This window comes from Eptatretus burgeri, chromosome 10 (genome assembly GCF_056783735.1).
Source record: "Eptatretus burgeri isolate ZD-2024b chromosome 10, Ebu_testis_v1, whole genome shotgun sequence".
Lineage (NCBI taxonomy): Eukaryota > Metazoa > Chordata > Myxini > Myxiniformes > Myxinidae > Eptatretus > Eptatretus burgeri.
Genome location: NC_140970.1, coordinates 90,293,500 through 90,306,491, shown reverse-complemented (window position 1 = coordinate 90,306,491; position 12,992 = coordinate 90,293,500). Strand labels below are relative to the sequence as shown.

The 12,992-nt window shown below is 47.2% G+C and overlaps 1 protein-coding gene across 6 annotated transcripts in view; it reads left to right on the top strand.

The window, feature by feature from the left end:
- LOC147019085 (eukaryotic translation initiation factor 4 gamma 3-like) overlaps positions 1 to 12,992 on the top strand; it is a 211,594-nt gene that overhangs the window by 39,313 nt on the left and 159,289 nt on the right. For all 6 annotated transcript variants that reach the window (XM_085899332.1, XM_085899330.1, XM_085899331.1 and 3 more), the window contains exon 3: positions 5,256 to 5,343. In XM_085899332.1, the coding sequence (XP_085755458.1) occupies positions 5,256 to 5,343 (88 nt within the window). The remainder of the gene's footprint in view (positions 1 to 5,255; positions 5,344 to 12,992) is intronic.

Sequence of the window (12,992 nt, the reverse complement as noted above, 5' to 3'; positions counted from 1 at the left end):
TTTAAATTTTTTTAACCGTGTTGCATTTGTACGTAAAATAAATTGGTTATATTGTTGTGGGCCGGGGGTCGGTGGCGAGGAACGACCGCTGGACGGCGCAATAGGGCCGTCTCCCACCGAACACCCGGAATTGAAGGTCGTAGCCTTCGGATAACTCCGAAGGTCATGGGTTCCTTAGCAGACCGTGCACGCCAATATTTCGACCGCGTGGCGTAGGGTTAATTGTCTCAATCTCCAATATACCTAAATAATCACGCAGTCTAGCTACCGGGGAAGCCACACCCTCGGCCGACTTTGTCCGAACCAAGTTGCTGTTACCGACTCGGATCCGGTGTAACCGAGCGGGAATTACCAAAACCGCGCCGGTCCAAATAACAACTTATGGCACAAACGACCTCCATAACTCTCAAGCCCGCACCGTGCTGAGTCGATGGTAGAAACGACAGGCAAGGAACTGGAACATTTAACAGTTATTTATTTACACGAATAAGACAGTGTAGACTTATTCCGAATATACAGGCAATGTACAATGAGCAATCAACACTTATACAATTTCTACTGATAGGATGGTGCCACCACAGACACACACACCAAAATAAATGGACCCGGATTATCTTTATTTCGACCCTCGCAGCCAAGGGGATAGACAGGCTGGAGGTCAGAGTTTGGTCGGTACCTGGCCACCTCGTGCGGTTTGGCCCGCGACTGCAGGTGTGAAACTCGGGGTCGTCGGCGAGCCCAGACACGGTATAGCAGGGTCCATGCGGGGGGCCAGGGTCGCTCCTCATAGAGGGTCAGTGGAGATTCCCGGCTCAGACTCCGGGTTATTGCTCGACAAAATGAGAGATAGAAGTCGATGGCTGTGGAATAGTCAGAGGACCAGCTTGAGACACGGAAACGACGACCACCGACGCACACCAAGAGCAATGGAGACCCCTTTCTTCTCCGAAACTTCCAACCCAACTCCAGCGAGCACCAAGGGGGGGCTTGGCGATTCTTATTCCTCCCCTGGGCGGGGTGGGGTGATCGGTCCTCTGAGGTAATCTTTGCCCTGATTGGACAAGGTTTCGTGGGGTGATATATGTCCCCCTCTGATTGGACAGGGGGGAACCCCCTCCTTTCCTGGGAGGAGTCGGTGTTCTGAGGTGAGGAAACCTCTGCCCACGTCCGTGGTCGAACGCACGTCAATGGCGTCGATGGTGCGAAGAAGTGAAAGATTGATTTGTTGGCGTTGGGTATTGCAAAAATATAACTAGAAAGAAACTTCGCAGCGCACACATCTAATTCCCTTTGGACATAGGGAGGACTCTAACTATAAATATACTTATTGAAATAATTAAGCTTAGGGACTGTTGTCTGTTTATGTGCAAATGGCTTCCAGATTCGTAACAATATCACATACTGAAGATGATGTCAGCTGTATTTTACAAGTGTGTAACTCAACAGCAATGAGAATTATTACCTTCGCATTCTGCGAAAGGTTATGTTTTGGTCGCCGTGTATTTATTTATTTATTTATTTATTACCTTCGCATTCTGCGAAAGGTTATGTTTTATTTGTAATCTTGTGATTCGTATAACTCAAAAAGTATTAAACCGAATTGCATGAAATTTGGTGGGATGATTGGTTATTAGCCAGGAAGCATTCGATTAGATTTTGGGATCGTTCGGGTCAACGGTCAAGGTCACGAAAAGGTCAAAATCGTCTTTTTACGATAACACGGTCAATTTTTATTCAATTTGCATGCAACTAACGCCAAAATGTTCAGAATTCAATGCCTCATCTTGTGATATGCAATATGACACAATGACGCCCATACTCTTGTTACCGGTTATGGGTCAAAGGTCAGGGGGGTCACGACCTTGAAAAATATGCGGTTTTTGCCATAACGCGGTCAATTCTTGTCCGCTTTACATGAACCCAGCACCAAAATGTTCAGAATTTAATGCCCAATCTTGTGACACAATGACGTCATAACACATGTCACCGGTTGGGGTAAAATGTCGGGGCGGGGGGGGTCACGCCCTTGAAAAATATGCGGTTTTCGGCATAACTCAGTCAATTCTTATTCGATTTGCATGAAACCAGCATCAAACGAGATTACCTTCTCTTGTTGAAACGTTGTATTCACCGAGCTTGCGAGTGAAGACTCGCCAAAACAACGTGAGTTGATTGTTGTTTAGTCCGTAGCCCCCGAAAGTCGGGGGGGGGGTCATGACATTATAGATATGTGGTTTGTGTCATAAGACCATTCATATGAAACCAGTTCCCCACACTCATACCAAGAACAAAAAAGTAGTGGCGGCGAAGGTATGCGCTCTATGAGTGCCTGTTCTAGTCTTCTTCTGTTTTTGAAAAACAAAAAAGGGGGTTGAAAGAAATCCCATCGCACTACCACTTGCGAGCACTTTGGAGTAGCTGCTTGACCGAGTTGGCACGAACGTCATATCAAATATTTGTATTAAACACTTTGAACAAAGAATAGTGACTTATTTAAACTATGCCTTTACTTCCTTCCACAATTATATGCTGAGCTGCTTCTGTGTATTCCTGTTTTACTCTGGTCACTCTGTTCAAAGATTTTTTTTTCCATCCATTATGCAAAACAAGTCGAACGCATCAAAGATCATATTCCTTTTCGGTGCAACTGCAAGTTGAATTCCCTGAAGTCCGCACCGTCATGCAGCGAAACGAGTCATCAACTTTTGCATGACGTGCACGGTGTGAAAGCAGAGGGGAACATTGTCTCCTTTGAGCTGCACGAGGTTGCTTTGCGTTGGCTTGTTTTGACATGCCCGTCTGAGCACTTTCTCCCCGATTCTGGGGGTTCAAATGCCAGATATCGGTTGGAGGGGGTCAAAAGGTTTTTCTTTTTAATGACTTTTCAAAATGATGAGTGAACCATCAATTTTTGTTACATTTTGCGTCGGTGAGTTCACCTTTCGGTAAGTGTGTGATTGCTTGGAAATTGCATCGACAAGGGCAAACATGCATTCCGAGTTGCAAGCACCTTTCGATTATGGATGGGATGGGGGTGTCTGTTGGTGGGGGGGGGGGTAAGATGTGGGGTGGCTGAAAGCTCGTTTCTCTCCTGACTTTTTTCCCCTCATAATGTATTGATTGGTCAATCGTCTAATCTTGTTATTGATGTAAAAGTATACGCTGATGTCCCTTGTCCTTTCCTTGTACTGTATCCATTATCAGTAAAATCTCTGCCGTTAGCCTTAATTTTACATGGTTGCGATTTTATCTCAAGCACCCTGCTAAACAAAGTTCATGTTGAAAAAGTGCTGGCTTGTGTGCAATATGACTTTCAGAAATTTGAACTTCACCTACAAAGTTATGTTCAGCATGCCATGTGTAGGAAAATGGGATTTGAATCATCCGTTGAATCGTCTTGACTTTCTTTATCTGGTGACATGGATTCATTTTAGATCCTTTGAGAAACACTTTGCTGGCACTTCACAGTGCAAGAGCAGTTGATTAATGAAAGCTTCGCTGCCTGATGGCTCGGTAACTTGTGCTGTGAAAGTGTTGCACACAAACTGGTGTCATTTTGGGAGTCATTTATGCATGAACACATTGAGTGTATACGATCAGTGGGAAACCTTAATGTTAATTTAATTAATTTTGACGCCATGTATTTCAACCATTCGACCAAACCATGTTTACCACATTCTCATGTCACTCACTGACGTTCCCTAGAAAGGACTTCAAACCGTATGCTTTTAGATGTTACGCACCGACATCTGCAGCCAATTGATCTGAATGTTTTGGGGACTTTTCTGTGGATAATACTATCAAGGGGTAAAGTGTTGTGAAGGAAGTGAGTGGTGAGGCCGTTTTTTTTGGTGTTTTTTCCTCCAATATGACTCAACCAAAGGGCTTCCTCGAGGAATTTGGAGTAGTTTATTGACAGGAAATAGACTGGTTGGTTTGCCACAATGATAGAGCAGGAATTTGACCAGGGTACTGCAATCCAATAAGCTTGTCGTTGGCCTCACGGTTAAAGTGGCTGGCTTGAGATTTTGGAGTCCCGAGTTTGAGTCCCTGTCGTGCCATTGAAATAACACCAGGTGGGTTTGACTCTGCCTGTCATCCTTCTGAGGTTGGCAAAATGAGTACCAGCTTACTGGGGTAATAAGCCATGAGATTAGAGTATCCTGCATCGGAGTGGCGATCCGTCTAGCCCTCTACTCCTTTGCCAAAATGAAATTGCCTCGGCAGCCCTATGCACCTCACAGCATGAAAGGAATGGTTATTACTTACTGCCATCCAATGAACCTTTTTTTTTTTAAGTATTATAAAAATTAAAATCCATTACAAGGAACTTCAATACAGAAAGAGGCCATCAGGCCCATGAAGCCTGTGCAACTGTTGCCATCCTATGCTTGTTTGTCCAAACTTTCTTTTTTAATTGCCGAGCAACAAGCAGTGCATACCATTTTTAGTCCTTGGTGTGACTTGCCCAGTGTCAAACCTCTAACCTCCCAGACCCAGAGTGGATGCTCTAACCATTATACCACCGAACCTGGTGAAATGGGATCGTTGATTTTTCACAACCAAGACATAGCAGATTGGGGCATCCTGCTTTACACTCTGTCTGATTGTATGCTGTACTCTTGTTATGCAAGACTCTAAAGCTTTTGCTTTGTTTTCAAGTCATCCATTTTGTCACACCACTCAACTCTGGGAGCATATGCCACTCACTCACCCTGGGTGTGGATGTGCAATTGAAGTTTGACGACCTTTTTAATTGCATCATTCGGCTACCCTAGCACACGGCATAATTGTGCAGGAGTAATGGGTCGATTCACTTCTTTGTACTGTTTGTTTGCTACGTGAGTTTGAACCGTGGTTTATTTTGAGAGATTTCAAAAGTTTATCTGTCATCTGGAAAGTTCTTGGATGGACTTTGTGGTTCCATTTGAGGGTGTAGAGCAGCGAGTGCTGTGTTCTGATCCAAACCGATCTCTCTTCATTGCTTGCCAATGTCTGCTTTCCAGTGACACACCTTTGATGCACTGTGGCTGTTTTGAATTAACAAGGCTAAAGATGCTAAATTGGAGGGTAATAATAGCATTGTTTCGACTTTGTTTTGCAAGTTGGTTTGTTTCTTGGCACAGTATTTGTACACCCAAACTGTAGGAATATAAAATTTTGCTGTTAAAACTGCTTGACAGTGACTTTGAACTGTAGTTTATTTACGGTGGACTTTTTCGCTACATCTTCCTTGACTGTTATTCCTCGAACAGACAAATCCCGAGGGGTCCTTCTCCACAGACGAGAGACGATCGAATCCACGCATCGGCTGTATCTACTGTGGTTCCTGTTTATAGTACAGTGAGTATACCATCCTTGCATTCCTGGGACACCATTTTTAATTTCCTTTCCATGATCTCCTGGAAAGTTTGAAAAGAGGCCACCTATATATTGAATAGGCAAAGGTTGTACAATTTGATCGCCAATTCTCTCTCTTCTCATTTCTCTTTCCGAGGCGTGCACACACTTGCAAAATGTACATCAGATCCACTACATGGTCAAAAGTATGTGGACACCCCTTCTAGTGAGTGGATTCGGCTATTTCAGCCACACCCATTGCTGACGGGTGCCTAAAATCAAGCACACAGCCATGCAATCTCCAGAGACAAACATTGGCAGTAGATTGGGCCATACTGAAGAGCTCAGTGACTTTCAACGTGGCACCGTCATAGGATGCCACCTTTCCAACAAGTCAGTTCGTCAAATTTCTGCCCTGCTACAGCTTCCCCGGTCAACTGTAACTGCTGTTATTGTAAAGTGGAAACGTCGAGGAGCAACAACAGCTCAGCCGCAAACTGGTAGGCCACACAAGCTCACAGAACGAGACCGCAGAGTGCTGAAGCGCATAGCGTGGAAAAATCGTCTGTCATCGGTTGCAACACTTACTACCTACTTCCAAACTGCCTCTGGAAGCAATGTCAGCACAAGCACTGTTCGTCGAGAGCTTCATGAAATGGGTTTCCATGGCCGAGCAACTGCACACAAACCGAAGATCAACATGTGCAATGCCAAGCGTCGGCTGGCGTGGTGTAAAGCTCACCGCCATTGGACTCTGGAGCAGTGGAAACGCATTCTCTGGAGTGATGAATCACGCTTCACCATCTGGCAGTCTGACGGACGAATCTGGGTTTGGCGGATGCCAGGAGAACGCTATCTGCCCAAACGCAAAGTTTGGTGGAGGAGGAATAATGGTCTGGGGCTGTTTTTCATGGTTCGGGCTCAGCCCCTCAGTTCCAGTGAAGGGAAATCTTAACGCCACAGCATACAATGATATTCTAGACGATCCAACTTTGTGGCAACAGTTTGGGGAAGGTCCTTTTCTGTTGCAGCATGACAATGCCCCCGTGCACAAAGTGAGGTCCGTACAGAAATTGTTTGTCGAGATCGGTGCAGAAGAACTTGACTGGCCTGCACAGAGCTCTGACCTCAACACCATCAAACACCTTTGGTATAAATTGAAACGCCGACTACAAGCCAGACCGAATCGCCCAACATCAGTGACTGACCTCACGAATGCTCTTGTGGCTGAATGTCAGTAAATCCCTGCAGCAATGTTCCAACATCCAGTGGAAAGCCTTCCCACAAGAGTGGATGCTGTTTTCGCAGCAAACGAGGGACTAACTCCATATGAATGCCCATGATTTTGGAATGAGATGTTGGATGTGTAGGTGTCCACATACTTTTGGCCATGCTGTGTAAGTTATATTTGTGTGTTGGCAATGTGGTCAGAGCAATACAAAATATGGAACTGTATTGCATAAGATACACATACATTGTAGCTCAACTCTCTAATATGTTGCATTTGTTTTATAATGCAGTAAACGTTACATCCTGCATGTGACACGTGACAGAGCACCTGTTAACATGTCAAATTAATATTTATATTATATGCATATGTGGAAAAATTACGCAACCAGATTAGGAATCGAACCCAGGTACGCTGGTGAACCGTACCAGTGCTCTGGCATTTGAGCTATCTGGGCAACTTTCTTGTTATTTTATTTCATTTCATTTTATTCGGGTACCCAGTCTAATGTACTGGGCAACCTATTGTTTTTCTTCTGTTTATTTATTATTAGGTCATCTCTATCATCTCAGTAGAGATGACCTAATAATAACAGTCTCGAAGTCTGTCCGTCCGTACGTACGTCCGTCCGTCCACAATCAAACCGAGTGGAGACAAATAACCAATAGTGGAATGCCAACAGGACAGTCCTTGCAACTTGCTCGCGGATCCTGGCGCACATGGAATGAACAAAGGGGGGGGGGGTGCAAATGCAAAACAGAACGGGGGCTGGTAAACGTGGACAGTAGAGTAGGCATGGCATGGCAAAGGTGGACAGGCAAAGCATGGCAAAACAAGGCCGCTGTAGCAAACACAGCCGGCAGACGATCGACCGGCACAGGCCTTGCAGTAACACAGCCAGCCGATGAAGTTGGCCAGCCTCTCGCCGTGCAGTGCAGGTTGGTGGAGGGAGTGCGGTGGTGCTGGCCACTCGGAAGGCGGGCTCGGACCTACCTACCTGTCTCCCTCCCACCTATCGCCTTTGCCTGTCACTGTCCATACCCACTCCCTTAATTTGTACAAACCCAATTTAGCCCCAACTTATTTTTTGTTGTTTTTATTTTTATCTTTCCCCACTATAATTCGTTCCCTAACCCCCTTTACCGTCCTTGTTCGGCTGACCTATCTCGTCACCGAGCCTAGTCCCAACCCCTACGTTCCCTTCCCGGAGGGGAATGAGGGAGGGCTAGCGTCCTGCGTCGAGGCCTAACTCAAGCCTCAGGATGGCATCCTCAGATTTCAGCGATCTAACCCAAAGTGGGTCCAGCGGTCCACTACGAGAGCGAAGGGATGGATGGTGCGGAGGGGTACACTTCCTAATCTACCCTAACCATTATCACTTAAACTACCCCAGGGCTTTCAACAAGCGCCTATCGCTTAATCTACTGGTTCTATCAACCCAGATTCCCGTCGCCTGTGTTGGTGTCCTCACAATTTCGGGCCATGCCCCCCAATTTTCTTCCCTTGCCCTCTCACAGCCGGGACGCGTGGCTCCCTTGGCAGGCACTACCCTCTGTCGATTCTCCTATGATGGCACCCCAGGCACTACACTGCCTCCGAGCCTACCAGCTCCCTAAACACCGGGGAGTGCCCTTCCTGGCAACTCCCCTGAAACGCTCACGTGGCAGGCTGGCGCCCCGGGCCCCTTCCCTGGGTCCCCGTGCCCAATGCACTGCCCACGCGGCTAATGGCGCCCCAGGCCCCCGCATCATGCCGGCGCACTAGGGTGTTTCACAAAATTTATTTACACAAAATTTTGCCAGATCGCTTTTTGTCTTGTTCCAATTGGCATTGCAAGCATCTGTACCAAAAATGGAGTCAATTGCTGCACATTTAGGGGTGGCACACTTTTTCACAATGTTGACGTTTCTTTCTATTTTCAGGAATAATGGCATCAAGAAAGAAATGTAACTTGCTCGAGAAGCCCCCTCTACCTTCCATTTTAGGAGCTCGCCTTCCCTCAAAGGAGCAAATGCTACTCCACCTCCTCTATCATATTGAAGAGGGGAAGGCATTATCAAAGGCCACAACAGCAACAATGGATGAAGTAAAGAAGATATGGGATAGAGCCAGTTTACCGACAATGACGGATGCCAATCTTCGAAAAAAGATCAAGAATCTGTATGCGGAGTACAAGAAACTAATAAAAGAGAAATATAGAGAGACGGATGGAGCTCTTTTACGTCATGAAACTTGGCTGGGGGATCTTCAGGACCTCTTCGATATTGCTGCAGCAAACATATTCGACCTGAAGATCCCTGAAGAAGACAAAGAATTTCGAAGGCGCCAAAGAGAAGACCCGATGTCATGCTCTTTTGGATGTGTAGACAAGCTTCAGCAAGGGAAGGATAAGAGAAAGAGGGCAAGAGAAGCTGAGAGAAACGCAAGAGCTGAACACAGTGCAGAAACAATGGCAAAACAGAAGTGTATCCGAAGTACTTGCACGCTATCTCGATTGAGGGAAGAAGTTGGACAAGATTCATCAACAGCCTCTGAAGATGGTTCAGACGAAGAGTTCGCTTACTTTACTGCATCAAAATAACTTTATTTGAGGCCCACACGAGACTGACATTGAAGCAGAAGCGATCAGTGAGGAAAGTTACCAACTTTGTCTGTTTCATCTACAGAATGTATTGGCATGAGTCTTCCCTGGCAACACATGCTCCAAAGAATGATTTGGACTTGATCCAGAGTTTGCATCTGTATCCGGATAAAACCATTGCAGATGCTGCATTGAACAGCATTGGACGACATTTGTGGTATCTGTCGGAAGATCTCGTCACCCTGGCATTTTTTGATGCTCGCATTGACGCTGAAGAAAAGGAGACAATGCTGAGAATTCTTGAAAGAGGCCCTGGGAAGATGCTCAAGACTTGATGCAGTCTTTCTTACGCAAGAGCAGTACAGCTACCATCTCTAGCCTCGTCACTCGCCGCTCAATCCACTTCTTTGAGGTTCTCACTGAAGGCCAAATTGATGGCAGAAGTAACCCTGATGATGTGAGGTCCATTCTCACAGATGAGAATCTGCGTCAAAAAGTTCATTCCTTGAAGGTCATCAAAGACAGCGCAGAGAGAGGCATTGCCCTTATCAAACGCTGTCAACAATCTGTGCGAAACGAAGACCAAAATCAATTTTTGCTCCGTGTTGTGCAAGGACACAGAGATAAAGTATCAAAGAGAACAAAGTCATCATACAGCGAATATAGTGTTTGAACTCTTCTAATGTTCTTACTCATTTAGTATAAGTACAGGGAAAGATAATTATTAATGACCATACTTATCTTTATATCGTTCAAGTTTCTGTTTCCTGCGAAAGTTACGCATTCTTAGGTTGAGCAATAAAAATTGTGAAAAAGTGTGCCACCCTTTACGGGTGTCCTATTGGCTCAATTTTTGGTACAGATGTTCAAAATGCGATCTGGCAAAATTTGGAAAACTTTTACTTATACCATTATATTGTGAACCACCCGAGGGCGCACCCGTGGCCACTCCGCTATCCCGGCCCCCCATGGGCCCTTGGCCTACCGCGGCCGACGAGCCCGGTGCCCGGGGTACCCACTCAGCGATGCTCACCTTTCGCAGCCACGCTCCCAGCCCGTCAACAGGGCTCCTGCACCCCTCCAAACGGGTTTCGAGCCTACTTCCCCACCAACAACAAAACTATTCCATTTTGTCAATTTAACTGACCCCGGGGTCCCTTGGGTGGGAATCACTCCTCCCCCAATCACTCATCGCACCATGCATTCCCCATTCGCTCCATGCACACAGACCTGCTGGCCTCACTCACCCAACAAGTACATTTCCGCTCTTCAACTCACATTCCATCGCTGAATCCTGCCATCCTGCTCACTACATCCCCTAATTAACTCGTGCTCCGACGTCGTCCCTTACCATACAGCACGATCCTTTTAACCGACGTAGCTAAGCTACGTCCCCTCTACGCATCCACAGTCTGTCACTGTCCTCAAATCCATAAAAAAATCCATTTTCCCAACCTAAATCTGAACTACAATCCCTCTAACTAATCCATTCCACGGGCCCCATGAGGACTTACCCCTGCCCCATGACGCAGGTCTAGCTATCACTAACCCTTCCCCCTAACTAGTGGTATCCTGTGCCCAGGCAGGAGGGGGGGGGTCTTCCACCCCTTGGCCGGGAATCCTGTTCACCCGAAGCGAGGCTTGCTTTTTTTTTTTTAAATTGCGCAGCACCAGCGCGGCAACTCGCAGCTCGCGCACCTTGCACCTTGCCCGTGACGTCATGGCAGCTGTTTGAGTCCCTCGTCCCTCTTGGACGGTACTATCCGGCAGGAATTCACCCTCCTGCCAGATTCCAACCATACACGCAGCCATGACGCCACTCTGCGCATTAAAAAAAAAAACAAGCCTCGCGTCTCGAGGGGTTCTCCACACGAACACATGTGCTCTGCCCGTCCATGACCTGTGTCGTGCGCTCTGCGAACAGAACACACTGCACAGGCCACATAGAGCTTCACACACACTCCCGCGTGGAGAACCCATCCGGTCCAAATCCGTTGTCCTAGCCTAGCTTTTGTCCGTCCACGGGATCGGCAAAATTCACCGCTGGCGTTTCCGGACCGGGTTTCACTCCCGCAAGCGCGCATGTGGCGGCCTCGTGCGTACCACAGCACGGACCTCGCGCTCGCCGCCGTGCAAACCCGGCACAGTCCCCAATGCAGCTACGGCCACTACAAGGCCCTTGTCTCTCTGTCGCCGTCGTCGTCGCCATTCGACCCACGCACACCTGCGTGTTACGACGCTCAGACTCCACTCCATCACACTCACACCGGGAGACGCGGCTGCGTGCTCCCACATGCCGACCGTCATCTCCCTCACATACAGGGACCTTACACACACTGTCTCTCTCACACGGACCCTCTCACTCACACCCAACCTTTCACTTGCACAGGGGGTCTCACTCACACCATGCGTGCTCGAAAGCACGCATCTCCGCGCACTCACAAACACACACACCTGCACAACCACACTGGGGATTCGTGTCCCCACAAGGGTTCCCGGGGCCTCTATACCCCCCAAGCTGCATGTGCACCTGTCCACAGCACTCGCCCCCTCGACTCCGCCCGGCACGACCGAACCCACCTGGTCGTGACTCGCTTCAAGGGAGAACAGCGTCTCCCTCCATTCCCGAAGGAGGCTATCCAGCTGCTCGCACCGGGTCCCCACACGTTCTGCCAGCTCCCCCACATTATCCTCCACTAACTTTGTGTGTGTGTGCTCGTCCCCAACCCCATCCTTATCGTGCAGTCTCTCCTCTAGTTTTTCTATCTCCCGAGTCTCTATACATTTTATTTCTGTTGCCTCCGTGTCTATTAGTTTCTTCCTGGATCCTCATCTCTGCTTCCTCCTTAGTTTTATTTAATTCATTCTCAACTCGGTCGATCTCCCATGTCTCTGGCAATACTTCTACTTCCTTCTTTCTCTCTGTTGCTTCCCTCTTCTCCATTTTTATTTGTGTCTCCTTTATTAGGGTTGGTCCTAACTGTTCCTTCATCCGACGAGTGGCGTCGATCAAGTCCTGCACCACCGACATTGCTCCTTGTGGTGCTGTCACACATCCCACCTTATTGCGTTGTTCTACTTCCTGGCTCCTTCTGAGTCGTTCCTCCTCTCGGAACTTCCTGAGTTCTTCGTTGTCCCTCCGGAGTTTTTCAATCTCCCTGGACTACAATCTTGTTCCCCGTTTTAGTTGTTCAATTTCAAACTCACATTGTTCTTGTTTTCTACCCCACAGTTTCTCCTGCCCCTCATTTTCCAATCTCATCGTTTCTTTCAATTGGCTCATTTCCTTCCTGTGTTTCATTCGCTGTTCTCTCTCTACTCTTCCTTGTTTCCTCTCCTGTCCTTCCTTCTCCAGTTTCGTGGTTTTCTTCATTTGGCTAATTTCCCTTTTGTGTTTCATTCGCTGTTCTTTGTCTATCTCCTCGCACTCCAGCCTCGCCTTTTCTTCCAATTGGTCAACCTCGGCTTCATGTTCCTTTTGTTTTCTATCCCATTGTTCCTCTCGTTCTTCCCCTCTCCAATCTCTGTCCTTCAATTTCCTGATTTCTCCTTCCTGCTTCATTCGTTCTTCCTTCATTACTCTTTCTTGCATCTCATTCTGCAATCTCATCATTTCTTTCAACTGACTGATTTCTTTCTCCTGTCTCATTCCTTGTTCTTTGTATTTTTTATTCCACTGTCTCTCTCGTTCCTCATTCTGCAATCTGGCCTTCACTTCCAGCTGTTCGATCTGTACAGTGTGGTTCCTTAACGTTTCATTCTCCGTTCTTGTTCTCTCCTTTCTCAACATCCTCAGCTCGTTTTGTAGTTCCCTCTCTTTGGTTTCGTGTTCCAGTAACTCAG